The sequence below is a fragment of the Pipra filicauda genome, unplaced genomic scaffold (assembly GCF_003945595.2).
Source record: "Pipra filicauda isolate LSUMZ 115617 unplaced genomic scaffold, ASM394559v2 scaffold595_size249610_pilon, whole genome shotgun sequence".
Classification (NCBI taxonomy): domain Eukaryota; kingdom Metazoa; phylum Chordata; class Aves; order Passeriformes; family Pipridae; genus Pipra; species Pipra filicauda.
In genome coordinates this window covers 196,251-211,574 of record NW_024104748.1, presented here as the reverse complement: position 1 = coordinate 211,574, position 15,324 = coordinate 196,251, and the positions used below count along the sequence as shown (strand labels likewise).

At 53.6% G+C, this 15,324-nt stretch overlaps 2 protein-coding genes across 2 annotated transcripts; both read left to right on the top strand.

Moving 5' to 3' along the window:
- Positions 1–4,842: 4,842 nt before the first annotated feature.
- Positions 4,843–10,110, top strand: LOC113990389 (corticosteroid 11-beta-dehydrogenase isozyme 1-like). The gene is made up of 7 exons (XM_027725779.2): positions 4,843–4,922; positions 5,038–5,129; positions 5,754–5,884; positions 6,451–6,562; positions 7,145–7,330; positions 7,937–8,080; positions 9,666–10,110. Exons 2-7 carry the CDS (start codon positions 5,042–5,044, stop codon positions 9,899–9,901), a joined length of 897 nt encoding a protein of 298 aa, XP_027581580.1. The 5' UTR covers positions 4,843–4,922; positions 5,038–5,041; the 3' UTR covers positions 9,902–10,110.
- Positions 10,111–11,103: 993 nt separating this feature from the next.
- Positions 11,104–14,994, top strand: LOC113990398 (corticosteroid 11-beta-dehydrogenase isozyme 1-like). The gene is made up of 6 exons (XM_027725807.2): positions 11,104–11,219; positions 12,222–12,352; positions 12,879–12,990; positions 13,119–13,304; positions 13,797–13,940; positions 14,353–14,994. The coding sequence occupies exons 1-6, from the start codon at positions 11,132–11,134 to the stop codon at positions 14,571–14,573; spliced, it is 882 nt and encodes a 293-aa protein (XP_027581608.1). The 5' UTR covers positions 11,104–11,131; the 3' UTR covers positions 14,574–14,994.
- The last annotated feature ends 330 nt before the right edge of the window (positions 14,995–15,324 follow it).

The window sequence follows — 15,324 nt, the reverse complement described above, 5'->3', positions numbered from 1 at the left end:
TTTGGATTCTGGCAAGGTCAAACAATCCAATCTCTCATTGACAGCAGTGGAAGTTTCATAGGAAAACGTGAGAACTGAGGCCTGAAGAGAGCCATCAGCTGAGGAGGGTCCATCGTCCTCCCCTACCTGCCAATTCCAGCTTTATATTTGCAACTCAGCTTCAGGGATAGGGAAGGCTGTCCTGGAATTCCCTGTGGCACGTTTGGTGCATGGACAGAGCAGGGACCTGGATGTCTGTGGCTGTATCAGGCATGAAAGTGTTCCCAGCTCTGATCAGCCAGAGCTGAACACTTAAACGGATTAAACCAAGATGACAATCACATCTCTGTCCAAGGAAACTGTTAATCCCACATCACTTCCCAGGATTAGTGCTACTCTACAAGTCACAGGTGTCTCATCCTGCCCTGTGGGGAAGGGGAGTTTTGGAAATGAGGAGATGGAGCTGGTCTCAAGCAGCCCAGCCTGTGAGCCCAGAGGTGACCGGGGGGAGCTCCAGGTGAGCTGGGTTTGGACCTGGGTTTGTCTTCACACCTCGTCACATTGTGCCATGCCCTGCTGCCCACACCTCCTGTCCACAGTGATCCAGTCACGGGGTTCAGGGGCTTAAAGCAAAGAGATTTGTGAACCAGTCAAAATAGCTCCTCCTAAGGCAGTTAATGGGATTAGACAGATAAAGCACCTCCTGCGCCGGCAGCTCGGGACCCACCTCGGGAACATCGTGGCCTGCCACGACAACCTCCTGCCTCCTGACGTCCTGCAAGCTCAGAGGTCCTTCCTGGACACACATCACCCTGAAAGGCCAGCCTGGGAGGTCAGCCCTGCGTGTTACCACTTCCCCAGGGGAATGCACTGACACTGGACAGGGCTGGCTCTCTGCAGAGCACTGAATTAGACAATCATTAATAGCTGACTTTACCACAATGGCCATAAAAAGGGTTATTTAAACCACACAATAAATTTCTGTGTGCACAGAAGCTTTGTAACCCCTTTAACATCACTTTAACGATGACTTGCCAGATGCAGCAGATTAAAAGGCTTCAGCCAACTTCCCCACCCTTAAACCACGGCACAATCCTCCAACCCAGCCTATTTTCCCAGCCCCACCAAGCCTGTATTCCCATTCCAGGTAAACTGCAGCAAAGCCTGGCCAACACAAGTACCACAGATACAGCAAACAGCATCCACACACTCCTGCCATGGAGCAAACAACCATTGCCATAAATTGCAAAGACAAATTTTAATTATAAGTCCTGGGATATACCAGACAGCAACCAGATGGAATAAGACACACAGACAGTACTTGTGAGGACACCTCAGGCAAGCTACTGGGTAGCAGCAGACAGAGCATCTAAGGCTAAGCTAAACTCAGGTCCTGAGGGATAAACTCCTGAGGACAGCCACACATTGCCCGAGGGCTGAGTTGCATTGCTGAGTTTGCACGGGGCCGATTTCTGTTGTTCTCTTTGAGACTTGTTTGTATCTAATCTATAATAACCTGTAAACGTGACATTTTCCTGGTACGTGAAGTTCAAAGGAAAATTGCAGCTGGCACGAGACCTGGGGAGTGTCTGCCTGTACCCATCCTGCAGCATCTCTTCAAAGATCCTATTTCAGCTTGGAGCTGTTGTCCAGACCTTCATCACATGGAGCTGAAGGCCACCCAGGCCCAGCAGCCCTCACTCACACATCAACCACTTCAAAGGCATGAGCTGAATGTCTTCAGAGAGTCCTCATTCCCTATTTGTAGTTGGGATGCTGGATATTTCAGGAGCTGCCAGGCTAAATTTAGGGGTGCAGATAAGCATATCAACCTCAGGCACCCAACACCAAGGGCACTGGGAACATGGACAGCGGCCAAGATTTAAGGCAGCCACAGCTCCAACAATCAAAGAGCAAGGCAGCAATTCCTGATTTGGTCACACAGGGAAAAAACATTAATTTAGCACTTCTAAATGACTTAAACATCACAGTGTGTAGAAATATGATGTCAAACCAAACCAAACCCATCCTACAATCAACTCCAGTCTCCCTTGGGATCTGAGAGTGCATTTTTCTGGAGTGATGCAGCTGTGACAGTGATGGGGTTTGCAGGATGTGCCCAGGAGCCACAATAATGTGACATGAAGCTGTGCCAAAACCCACAGGCATCTGTCATGGCCCAACAGCATCATGCTGACATGCAGTCTAGTGCAAGAATAACTTTATAACATGATAGCCCTGTCTGGAAAGAACATATTTAGAGCTGTGTTCATGGGAAAGGATGCTGGGAGAGCTGGGTATGAAAAGTAAAGTCTAAATATCCATGAGATAAAGAAAAGCAAGAGGAGAAAGAAAAAAAAATAAAAAGGAAAACCTTCTGCATTTAACCAACACTTGACCATCGGTTGAAAAAAGCCAAATATCACTCAAAAGAGGGGAAAAAAAAGAAACAGTATCCAAATTCCTGCCCAGTGTGTTTGAGTCTTTGAGCTGCCTGCACAAACCCGCCTGAGCCTCAGCCTTGCTCTGGAACGTGCTCCCTCCAGGGACTCCCCAAGCTCCCCTCTCCCAGTCTGTTGTCAGAACAAGTTTCCTTTCACAGGTTTCGTTTCCTCCGAGGAGCTCCCGGCAGCACTAAAGGAAGAACCTCCCCTGTGCAGAGAGGGCAGCACCGTGCTGAGCATCACCCCTCGGAAAACACAGCTCCGAACAAACAGGGACACAGAAGGGACTCGCAGCAGGGGAATACATCCAGGATAATCCGGGTGAAGCTGTTTCAGAAACCACAGAGCTCCCTCTCACCGGGTCAGGGCCAGGCACAGCCCTGGGCTCCCCTCTCCGAGGTCTGGACCAGCTGAGACGAGAAAACCCTTGTCCGTCCTCGCCTTTCCCTGCCCTCCTCTGCCTTCCCTCACTCCCCGCCCCCAGGAAAAAGGCAAAAACAAGTTCTTAAGTTGCACACGGGAAAACAAGGCCAGAAAAAGCTGCGAGTGGGAGTGAGGAGCAGCAGCAGCACCCTGGAAGGGACGGGTGGCCAAGAGCAAACCCACGCGGGCAGCGAAGCGCGGCCGGATCCGGCAGCTCCTGCCACAGCCCCCGACCCTCCTGGGGACCACCCCGGCTTCATTTCCACACACTGAGCTGCACGTGAACTGCTTATAAAAGAAAATTTGCATAAGTTTCGGCCAAAATATTCAGTATTTCAAGCCTTTATTATTGGCTACTTGGTAAAAACCCAACCCGACCCCACGAATTCTCGTTACCACCAGCGAGGCGAGCGCAGTGTCGGCTCCAGAATCCCCCCCTGCCTCCATCCCCACATCTCCTCGTGCTGCTGCAGAGCAAAGAGCACGATACCTTCCTGTCACGCTTGCACATGGTGCACAAAGGTTGCTGGTTATTGCTTTACTGCAGTATCCTAATGCTGGTAATAAACTAAACTATCTAAAAAGAGCCCCTCTCCCTGCCAGCAGCACAGACAAGATCAGCTGAGATATGGTTAATTACTTCAGTGTTGGGGTTTTTTTTTCCCCAAGCCAAGGCATGAAATGGTTGCCCCATAATTGTGACTCAAGTTCAAAGCAAAGGGAGACAGGAAGAGGCAGTGAGTTCACTGGTGTTATCTGACCAAGCGTGGGCTGAGTGCTTCTTATCACAGGGAAAGTTGAGACAGAAGTAGAAAGGCAGAAAAGAAAAAAAGTAATCTGTAAAGCAGTAGTAAGGCCAGAGAGCTCCACTGACCTACCAGGTACACCACTGAATTAAAGCATCTTTATTTGAAGATGCAATTGAGGGGTAAAATTTCATTTAATAATTCCTTCTGGCTGGTTACGTTAGATTGGTCTGAAAGGGAAAACCACGGACTTGTTCCCAGGAAATCAGCCCCCGGAGCAGCCCTTGTCCTGTAGATCACAGATATCACGGAATTATTTAGGTTGGAAGAGACCTGTACCATCAAGTCCAACCTTTAAGTGATTTCCACCAAGAAATCAGGTGAGGCTCTTGCCCCAGCAAACACATCCTTCCCCTGGCAGAGAAGGCCGAGGCTCCAGCAGGGCAATTCCAGGAGCACAGGGAGCTCCCACAGCGTGTCCTCATCCTACAGCAGGTGCTGGGACTCTCCAGTAAAGATCCCAGCAGAAGACCAAAGCTGGAACATGGTTTATCCCTATTGCACATGATCCATGGCGTTGAATTTGCTGCTACTGAGGCTCAGGGAGTTAAGGGGGTGCTTAGTGGGTTTTTCTCGAGGTTATATTCATCTAAAGTCAGAACAGAGCTTGTACAAAACTCAAAGCAGGAACCACAGCAGAGAGGCCCCTTATTTGTGCAGAAAACACACTCAGTGTTTCACTGCAAACCTCTCTGTGCCCACGGAACCCCTTGGAGCCAGGCTGGCTGCACCCTGGTGATGGGTTCTGCTCAGCCCCTGCTCCCTCATCTGCTCCCAGAGGGAACAAAAAACGAGATGGAAACCCAAACCCTGCCCCAGCAAAGCATTTCTGGAGCTGTTTTGGAGCGTGATGTGCTGCTGGGCCCCCGCTGCCCAGCTTTGGGCACAGAGCAGTGACACCCTGGGGAGCACAGGGACATTCTCTGTGTGTCCCCCCATGGCACAGCAGCCCCCCAGGGCCAGACCCGGGTCACATCCATGCACAGTGCCTGTAGGAATAAAGGAGGATGTTTAACCACCTGCACTGGGCTCCCTCTGATGTTCTCCAAGTGAAACTTGATGCTGCTCAGCAAAGACACACCTCTTCCAGGGTGTTGTGCAAAATTCTGCATTTTAACGTAGGACAGGAAATATGAAAAGAGCCGGGCAGAACCCAAACAGCCCCGCTGGCCAGGCCAAGCAGCGGGGAGCAAATCAAAGCCTTGGCTCCTCTCATCCAGCCACCCGTGATTTTCCAGGGCTTTGGAAGTCGCAGCTCCTCCACTGACAGGTTTTTAAGGATTCTCATCGCTGCTTCCCTCTGGAGCAGCTCTGCAGAGAGCTTTTTCTTTTTTTTTTTTTTGGTTCCTTCCTCCTCTCTCATGCTGTATCTCCTCACTCCACAGTGGCATGGGTCGGTTGCAAAAGATTCTCATTCCCTTGCTGGGATTGGTTTTGGCCTTCTGGTTTTATTCTGCGAGGGAGAATTTCAAACCGGGTGAGTATCCAAAGTGACTCTGCCTTTAAAGCAAAAATATGAAAAGCCACATTTGAATGCTTTGCGTGGAAACCATTCAGAGCTTGGACCAAGCCAAGCCCGAGCCTTTGTGTAGTGGCTGGTAGCAGAAAGTCGTTTTAATGAAGATTTGAAATCCAACTGAGCGAGGAATATGCAGAAATACTTCCCGGGGGGAGCAGGTGAGGCAGGGGGCTGAGGGGGAGAGGGCTCTGAACGCTCCATTTTCCAGCATGTAACAACAGTTTATAAACATGACTTTTAAATAATGGATTTTAAGTTCAGAGAATGCACTTAATGGGTGATTTTTACTACAGAATAGTTGGGGTGTTGGTAAGTTTTGCCCTGACTCGTGGAAAAAGCTGCTGAAAGAGTCAAGCGCTGTCCCTGTGTCGCTGCATTCCATGAGGAGCTACAGCAACTCCATGGCTTTTTCCATGAGATGGGAGGCATGTCCTGGTGCTGGATGCTTTGCACTCACAGGCTCATTTACCTTCCAATTAAGTGCTTATTCTGTAGGGTGTTACGGGATTTTTTGGAGTTTTAGGGTTGTTTTTTCTTCTAACAGCATTTGGATAAATTAAATGCCTGTGCCTCGGTCCCCAGAGATGCTGAAGGGGAAGCGGGTGATTGTGACTGGAGCCAGCACTGGAATTGGGGAGCAGATTGCCTATCACCTGGCACGGATGGGATCCCACATCCTCATCACGGCACGGACAGAGGCCAAGCTCCAGAAAGTAAATGGCAAACCGGGCATTCCCACATGCACCTTCACAGCAGGGCACACACGGGAAGGCCAATCTCACACCACAGGTACACCCCCCACGCAGGAATATCCCCACAGGTAATTTCCACAGCGCAGATCCCAGCTGGGAACAGTGGCACTTGCAGGTAGACACCCCTGTGCTGCCCGGGGCTCCTGCGTGCACAGAAACCCCCCTCTCCTGCAGACACACACACCCTGCAGAACATGTTATAGGATTTGAACTTATGTACACACATCCCCACGGACACAGGCTGCCTCAGCACACACACACACACCCTCATTCCACTGCAGTGATAGCCAAGCCCCTGCTCTCCCCACACACACACACGTGCGATTCCAGACCGCACGGAGAAAGAGCCAGACCGCCTGGGGTGCAGGAACAACTTCCCAGGCTCCCTTTGAAGCTTAGAAGGCTCCAAACACGCTCCCAAACCGCTGTTTTAAGGTGGGAGCACATCCCAGAAGGGAGCACAGGCCCCCCCCTTTTGGTCCCACCCCGGGGAGGGGTGTGCTCCTGACGGGCTGTGTCGGTGGCAGGTGGTGCGGCGGTGCCTGGAGCTGGGAGCGGCCTCGGCGCGCTACGTCGGCGGCACCATGGAGGACATGGCCTTCGCCCAGCACGTGGTGAGCGAGGCACAGGCCTCGCTGGGTATGTCTACAGATTGCTCTCCACGAGTGATAGCAGAACAGGGCATCTCATCCTGGCCAGGCTTATTGCAAAAAAAAAAAAAAAAGTGGGAGAGGCGGCACGAGACGGGAGAAGTTTCCCCCTGGTTCTGCCCCCCTGCCTGGCTTCACCACTGCCCCTCAAACTGAACTGCGCTCTCGTTTTCAGCCCCGTGCCCTCACGACATCCTGTTGCAGTGCCACGGTCCTGGATTTCATCACCCAGGGGCTGGAGTGGCCGGCGGCCCCTCGGCAGTGCCGGTATCGCGGTCACGGGTCACGGCTGTGGAAATGCACAGTCCCTTCTCCCTCCCAGGGCCCACACGCAGCTGGGGGTGATCTCCCTTGTGCCATGGCATTTGTGTTTTGAACCAAAAAGCAATATATCACAACAGAGTTTTTACTGGCAGCCACCATCTGCAGTATATCCCTACCCCAGAGATAACGCCACAGCTCTGACCCAAAAACCTGATTTCTTCTGATTACACTTCCCAGGAAAGGCTGTTTTGCTGGTTGTAGCCCTCTCCCTCCCCCCCAGCACTAACACCCTTTCCTCTGCTTGCAGGAGGCCTGGACATGCTCATTCTTAACCACGTTGGTGCCTCGTACTTTGGTTTTTTCGATGGGGACGTTGAGCACGTACGAAAGCTCCTGGAAATCAACTTCCTCAGCTACGTGGCCATGACCACGGCAGCCCTGCCCATGCTGAAGGAGAGTGAGGGCAGCATTGTCGTGGTTTCATCCATGGCAGGTGAGTGGGGAGCGAGGTGGGTGACATGAGATTCACCCAAAAGACAGCGTGGGCTGATTTTCATAAGTAACACACAGGCATCCTAAAAGAGCCACAACTGCTTAACACTCACAAAAAACCAAGCCAACCAAACAAACAAAAAAACCAAACACCAAAACCTACCCCAGCACCCAAATCCAGATTCTTTTGGGATTTTCTTGATGGAATTTGTTTTCTGCTCAATCCAATCACCTCAGTTTGCTTTTTGACCAGCCCTGCAACTAAACCCCAGAGCTGGTGTGCTGGGCAGTGCTCTGGTCATCAGTTTAGCTCAGGATCCAGGGTCAGGAGTTTAAACTTTGCTCCACCTCTCCCCACTGAGGGTTTTGTGGTTACTTTGGGTTGCTCATACCCTCAGCAGAGGCATGAGCCATGGTGTTGGCCATAAGACCTTAAAAGAGCTAGAAGCCAACAGGAATATTTGTAATGCTGCTGTTCAGGTGCCAGGATGACAGTTCACTAACAGTGAACTCCCCTTGGGGAAAATACTCTCTCTGACGAAGGGCAAAACAGAGGTTCAGGCAGAGCAGCTTCTTGTGCTGTAACAGAACTTCACTCTGTGTCCAGGTAAAGTCGGGTTTCCCTTTACTGTTCCCTACTCTGCGACCAAGTTCGCCCTGGATGGATTTTTCAGCTCCCTGAGGCAGGAATTCAGCATTCAGAACATTAATGTTTCCATCACACTCTGCATCCTTGGCTTCATTGACACTGGTAAGAGTTGTGCTGTTGGGTGCACTTGTCAGGAGCTGAGCAACACCATCCTGCCCCTCAACCCCCTCTGCCACCAACTCCTCCTCTCCCCTCTGCTGCTGCTCCTCCTCCAGCACCTCTGGGGTATCTCTGTGGGATTCCACCTCTCTGCCACCAAAACCAGTCTCAAAACTAATTTATTTTCCCCGTGTCATGTGAAACCAACCACTGCTTACAGGCTGGCACAGCCAAACATCCATTTAATACAAATACCAGCCACCTCCCTCTCATCAATCCCACCTATTGATACAGGAGCAAAGGAGGGGAACGCAGTGCATGTGTTTTGCATTTTCTGGGTGGAATTTGTTTTGATACAACCCACTCACCGCAGTTTGCTTTTTGAGCAGCCCTGCCATTATACCCCAACTCTGCTGTCAGGCTCATCTGAGACATAGAGCTCACATACTCCCAGCACGTTCTGTAGGGCAGCAGATCTGAGTCTTATCAATTTATTTATGCTTTGACATGGACACTGTCCAATTTTAGGAAACATTTTGTAAGCCCCACTCTCTGTTTCACATGAACAAAGTGGCCTTCCTCAGCTGCCCCCACGTGCTCCTTATCCCCTGCGTACCCTCTTCAGCCCCTCCACGTACTCCTTGACCCCCTGCTCCCCTTTCAGCCCCTCAGGTATCCCACTCGCCCTTCTATGTGTCCCTTGGACATTTTCTCATCCCTCTGTCTGCCCCTCAGCCCCGTGTGTTCCCCCACTTGCTCCTGTGTCCTCCTCAACTGTCCTGTGTGTCCCTCAAGGTCCTAACTTGCCCCTCAGCCCCTGCATGTTCTCCTCTTTGGACCCCTTGACCCCTGGCTCTCCCCTTAGCCCCTCTGTGTGTCCCCTGGGGTCCCCACTCACCCCTCTAAGTGCCCCTCAAGTCCTCTCCATGTGTACCCTTCATCCCCTCTCTGTGTTCCCCCACTCTCCCCTCATCCCCCCGTGTGCCCCACAGGTCCCTACACACCCCTCTCTGTGCCCCTCGAGCCTCTCCCCACCCACCTCTCTCAACCCTTCCCTGTGCTCCCCCACTCTCCCCTCATCCCCTCTCTGAGCCCCTCGGGTTCCACACTCACCCACTCGCCCCTCCTCCTCCTCGGGGTCCCCACCCACCCCTAAGCCTCCGTGTGCCCCCTGGGGGTCCCCACTCGCCCATCTCTGTGCCCCTCGAGCCCCCACTCGCCCCTCTCTGTACCCCTCATCCCCTCTGCGTGCTCCCCCACTCCCCCCTCATCCCCCCGTGTCTCCCCCGGGTCCCCCCTCTCCCGTCATCGCCCCGGGTCCCCCTTTGTCTCTGAGCCCCTCGTGGTCCTCACTCTCACGTCATCCCCTCGGGTTCCATACTCACCCACTCCCTCCTCCTCCTCCCATGTCCCCCTTCGGGGTCCCCACCCACCCCTAAGGCTCCGTGTGCCCCCTGGGGGTCCCCACTCGCCCCTCTCTGTACCCCTCATCCCCTCTGCGTGCTCCCCCACTCTCCCCTCATCCCCTCCGCGTCCCCCCTCTCCCGTCATCGCCCCGGGTCCCCCGTTGTGCCCCCCGTCCCCGCAGACCGCGCCGTGCGCGCTGCCGCGGAGGTGCTGCGGGAGGTGCCGGCGCCGCGGGACGAGTGCGCGCTGGAGATCCTCAAAGGGGCCGCGCTGCGCCGCCGGGAGCTCTACTACCGCTACAGCTCCACCCGCCTGCCCCTGCTGCTCCGGGACTGCGCCGCAGAGCTCCTCGACTACCTGGTGAGGAGCCGCTACCGCCTGCCCGCCGCCCCCGGCACCCCCCGGCCGCCCCTCTGAGCCGCGGGGCACCGGGGAGGGCTGGCCCGGGTACCCCCGCCCTGTGCCGGGCAGCCCGGGCGGGCATCGCCGCCGCTCGGTTCGCGATGCGCTGGCGGCACCCGGAGGGGCGAGGGAGGTCTCGCAGCCCTGCCTGTCCCCGCCCCCCTGGCTCGCGGAAAAAAAACTAATTATTGAAGCTAATTGTTAAATAAAATGTACTAACAGGACGGCTTTGTGCGTTGTCGCTTTTCTCTGCTAAAAAGCTGGCGCGGCTCTCTACCGGCTTGGCTCTCACAGAGAGGCTGAAATTGGGGCAATAATCCTTCATTATTTCATTTTTGGGAATATTTCAGCCAAATTCATAGAATTATAAAATCACAGAATGGTTTGGGTTGGAAGGGACCTTAAAGATGAGGTAGTTTCACCCCCCTGCCACAGGCAGGGACACCTTCCACCAGCCCAGGTTGCTCCAAGCCCTGTCCAACCTGGCCTTGGACACTTCCAGGGATGGGGCAGCCACAGCTTCTCTGGACAACCTGTGCCAGGGCCTCCCCACCCTCACAGGGAAGGATTTCTTCCTAATACCCAATCCAAATCTACCCTTTTTCAGCTTAAAGCCATTCTCTAAGAGTGTAATCTTTTAGGTGTAAGGGCCACCCAACAAACTGTCAGTATTGCACCAACGGTGATATCATGGAGGATAAGCCAGAAACATAACTGGTTGGAAAAGGCAAATTTGCCAGCCCTGCTCTCTCTAGATATTTCTGTGAACCTGTACCACAGTGATACCACTGATAAATAAATCCTTGTGGCAGCCAATGAAGAAGGGAAGTGCTGCTTCTGTTTTAGAAGTGGAGTGGAGGGAGAAGGATGTCCATCCATCCCCCCTCTGTTCTGGGGGGACACAGGTGTCCCAGCCCCAAAAGCAACCAGCAAAAAACACACCCACCACTCCATGGAGTGAGAAACTGTTCAGTGCCCTCCCTTGAACGCTCTCAAAAAGCTCACCTGAAACTCCTGGCAGGCCAAGGGTGCAAAGGGACAGCCTAAAGTCCAAAGCCACACTCTTCATTAGGTTAATGTTTGCTAAATCACTGGCAGAGCAACGAAAAGATCCAACAGATACCAGCAAACTTACGCAAGACAAGAACAAGCTCAAACCTTCCCAGCCCCATCTGCAGCCACCTCCACCTCCAGTGGCCAGAGCTGTGGGTTTTGTCTCACTCCTGCCTGTATTTTTGCAGAGGGATGGGTTTGCTCCTGAAGATTTTCATCCCCTTGCTGGGAGCAGCACTGGCCTTTTATTTTTATTCAGCACCTCCGAGTTTCAAAGAAGGTAAGTCACGGGGAAAAAACAACCGCAGGGAGACTGTGCCAGCGTGGCAGAGCGTGCCATGCAGAGGGGCACAGGCCACTTGAAGGGCCTTTTGGAGCACAGCCAGGGAAGCCAGAGTGTGGGAGGGCTGAGGGCTGGGAGGGGAGGGCAGGCAGCCCCCTGTGCAAGGGGTCAGAGCACAGGAATCACAGAATCAGCTGGGTTGGAAGGGACCTCTGAGATCAAGTCCAACCCTTGATCCACTACTGCTGTGGATACTAGACCATGGCACTAAGTTCCACATCCAGTTTTATCTTAAAAACCTCCAGGGATGGAGAATCCACCCCTTCCCTGGGCAGCCCATTCCAATGGCTGAGCACCCTCTCTGGAAAGAAATTCTTCCGTATATCCAACCTAAACCTCCCCTGGCACAGCTCAAGACCCAGCCCTCTTGTCTTGCTGAGAGTTGCCTGGGAAAAGAGACCAACCCTCCCCGGCTCCCCCCTCCTGTCAGGGAGTTGCAGAGAGTGAGGAGGTCTCCCCTGAGCCTCCTCTTCTCCAGGCTGAACAGCCCCAGCTCCCTCAGCCTCTCCTCATAGGATTTGTGCTCCAGTCCCTTCCCCAGCCTTGTTGCTCTTCTCTGGACCTGCTCCAGCCCCTCCATGTCCTTCCTGAACTGAGGGGAAGAACTGCTGGGGTTACACCGGCTCTGCTGGGACACGCAGCGTGTGATCTCTGTAAATGACTGACTTGGGAAATGTGCACTTTCCCGCTTTAATCCTTTTATTAGCCGGCTCTCCCTGCTCCCAGGCCAGGCTGGGTGCAGAGCTCGAGCCTCGCACGTGCTCCCCACCGAGCCGGGATTAAGGATCAGGCTCCAGCGGGGGTCTGGAGAGGGGTGCCCGCAGCTCCCGCACCCGAAGGTGAGGGGCGGCAGGGCCAGAGAGGAGCCACAGTGCCCACGTGCGGATGGAGAGACAACAGGGGCTGTGCCCGCTCTGAGCTCCGCGCCCTCCTCTCCAGAGATGCTCCGGGGGAAGCGGGTGATCGTGACGGGAGCCAGCAGCGGCATCGGGGAGCAGATGGCCTATCACCTGGCACGCATGGAGACACACCTCCTGCTCACGGCACGGACTGAGGCCAAGCTGCAGAAAGTAAATGGCGAGCGGAGCCGGGCTGGATGAGGATACCCACATGGGAACACCACAGACACCTTCCAGACCCACTCCAGTGTATCCCCAGCACGAGCCTGTTCTAACACACACACCACCCACTACAAAAATTGCATTTTGAATGCTGGCAGCACAGCATTTCCTTCTCTGCAGCCTCCAGCTGTGAATTCTGACCTCCACCACCACAGACAAGGCCTGCTCAAGTCCTCGTCTGACCAACCCTTGCCCTTTCTCCAATTCTGAACTGGTTTTGTATCCTGTATAAAACAGAATCAAAACACTAACATTAAGCAATCATATCCCTATTTATAAACACTAAATATTTGGCTCAGATGTGCTGTCATTCAACTCTGCAGACAGAATCAGTTTTCCAAGCAACATGTCTCGTCCCATAAAGGGAGCAGGGTTTCCAGCAGGACAGGGAGATGCCCTGTGACAGCAACAGCCTGGGATGGGGGGGCTCTGTGAAGGTGAGTCCGTGCCAACACCATTCCCACCGTCCCCACAGGTGGTGGAGCAATGCCTGGAGCTGGGAGCTGCCTCTGCCCGCTACATCAGTGGCTCCATGGAGGACCCCTCGTTCCCCGAGGTGGTGGTGAGGGAGGCTGAGAACACCTGGGGTAGGTGCTGTGGAGCTGCCCCTCCTCGCTGCCCAGCACATCCCCTGCCACACTTTGGGGGTCATTTCAACCCCCTGGAAGCTGCTTTGTTCAGCCTGTTGCTAACAGCAAACGTGCTCTGCTTGCAGGTGGCCTGGATATGCTCATCCTAAACCACATCGGTCACTCCACCTTCAACTACTTCGATGGGAACGTTGGGCACATACGAAAGCTCCTGGAGACCAACTTCCTGAGCTACGTGGCCATGACCACGTCAGCCCTGCCCATGCTGAAGGAGAGCGAGGGCAGCATCGTGGTGGTCTCATCCCTGGCAGGTCAGCACACGAGGGGCCTCTCCCTGCCCGCATCCCTTCCTCTGCCTGCAAGGGATCCCTGCTGTGACAGAACAAGGGCCATAAGGCAGAGAGCCACCCACTGGGAGTCAGGGTCAGCAACACCTGGATCCTGGATGCCCAATTCAAGTCCTCTGGGAGATTTATAGCTTATATTTTGTCCTTCTAGTCACCCACTAATCACCTTCATGCATAGCACTGCAGTTGTTTTACGTGCATGGCCACATATTAAACATGATTTGCTATCTGTGGGTGTCTCTTCCTGAATGCAGGAACAGTATCACCCCCAACAGAAGGTGCTTTGTGCCATATGTTACATTTTAAACATTCCTGCACTTGTTTATTTCCCTCAAGCATTCATAACAGTTTACTCCATCATCTAAATCACAATACTGCAGCTCCTTGAAGGGCAGGAGGAAGGGAGAGCAGGTGCCTGCCCAGCACACGAACCCCAACGTTGTGTCTCTGCTCCAGGTAAAGTCGGCTCCCCGTTTGCTGCTTCCTATTCCGCAACCAAGTTCGCCTTGGATGGATTTTTCAGCTCCTTGCGACACGAATTCATCATGGACAAGGTCAATGTTTCCATCACACTCTGCATCCTGGGCTACATCAACACAGGTAAGCTCAGCACCACTGGGGCCTCGGGACTCGATCCATTCCCAGGCAGAGCCAAGCTGGGCCCGCCCTCTGGCTCCAGCAGTGCTCTGCCACCACTGCTGGACCCTCTGCCTGCAGTGTCTGTCCAGTGGTGGAAACAGGACCCCAACTCTTTAAAAAGAGTGGCCTGGGACTTTTAACTCTGCTACCCTTGCGGGGGAGGTGGGGATTCCACCCCGTGGTCACTCAAGAGCTGGAAAGGAACGGGAAGGGCGTAGCTGTAATTGTTATTGTAACTGTTCCAAGCCTCCTTAAGCAGGTCTGATCCCCAGAGTTTGTCAGTTTGAGAATTCTCCAGACACCCTGGCTGGTGCCTGTGGCAGCCCCTCCATCTGACACCACTCCTTCCCTCCCTGTGCTCCCCCCTTTCCAGAGAGCGCTGTGCGAGCGATCTCGCACGTTATCCGGGACAAACCGGCTCCAAAGGAGGAGTGTGCCCTGGAGATCGTCAAGGCTGGATTCCTGCGCCAGCGGGAGCTGCACTACCCGCCCTGGGTGGTGGGCACTGCCGTCCTCCTCCGGGACATCGCCCCCGAATTCCTCGACTCCTCCATCAGGAGCAGCTACCGCGTGGAAAACCTCAAAAGAACATAGTCGCCGGGACAACAAGTGTGCCAGGACCCCTTGGGCCAGGCAGCAGGGGTTTGGGTGTTAACCCAGCTGCTTCCACACCTCCTGGGCAGCCCATGCTGACACAGCCTGGCAACTCAAGACAGGACGCTCTAGAAGCGTGTAACATGGCAGGAGAACACCCTTTTTAGAAATGAACTCTTGCAACTGGCTTTTTGCACCCAAGAGGCACTTCAGAGAAGTCCTGCAGCAGGATCTGCTGCCAGTGTCCTGCTCAACCTCCAGAAACTGTTCCTCCATGGAAAGCCACCAAGGCAGAGGTACCAAGTACCACAGGACACAAGCTAGAACAGGGATTTGGGCCAAGCAGCACAAATCACCCAAGGCCACAAGAACCAGGAAACATTTTATATCCCTTCTAGGTTGGCCTCTGTAAAAATAAATCCTACATTACTACGAGATCTCTATGTTTCCTTGTGTTCTTTTTCCACGTGCACAAGCACAGAGCCCTTATCAGGACACAGAACCCTTACCAGGGCACAGAGCCCTTATCAGCAGCCAGCTGGCTAAACCCACCTCCTCTCGATTTGCATTAACAAAGCTTTCGCTTCTCTAAAGACCTTAATGAATTTCTGCCATTCCTGAACTCTCCTCAGCTGCCAAAACACGTTTTTCCCCCCCTCTCCCTCCTTTCCAATCTGCAAAAAGCCCTTAAAATAATAGCATTACTGTGCTTCCCTAAGTCTGGATTTCTCTACCCCAAAGCAGCTTTGGG

What these genes read in the sequence shown, in the direction of transcription:
- LOC113990389 (XM_027725779.2), top strand. Translation starts at nt 5,042, where the DNA reads ATGGGTCGGTTGCAAAAGATTCTCATTCCCTTGCTGGGATTGGTTTTG. An exon ending in CGTGGTTTCATCCATGGCAG is followed by an intron (nt 7,331 to 7,936) that starts GTGAGTGGGGAG and finishes CTCTGTGTCCAG; the next exon opens with GTAAAGTCGGGTTTCCCTTT. An exon ending in CCTTGGCTTCATTGACACTG is followed by an intron (nt 8,081 to 9,665) that starts GTAAGAGTTGTG and finishes CCGTCCCCGCAG; the next exon opens with ACCGCGCCGTGCGCGCTGCC.
- LOC113990398 (XM_027725807.2), top strand. Translation starts at nt 11,132, where the DNA reads ATGGGTTTGCTCCTGAAGATTTTCATCCCCTTGCTGGGAGCAGCACTG. An exon ending in GGAGGCTGAGAACACCTGGG is followed by an intron (nt 12,991 to 13,118) that starts GTAGGTGCTGTG and finishes CTCTGCTTGCAG; the next exon opens with GTGGCCTGGATATGCTCATC. An exon ending in CCTGGGCTACATCAACACAG is followed by an intron (nt 13,941 to 14,352) that starts GTAAGCTCAGCA and finishes CCCCCTTTCCAG; the next exon opens with AGAGCGCTGTGCGAGCGATC.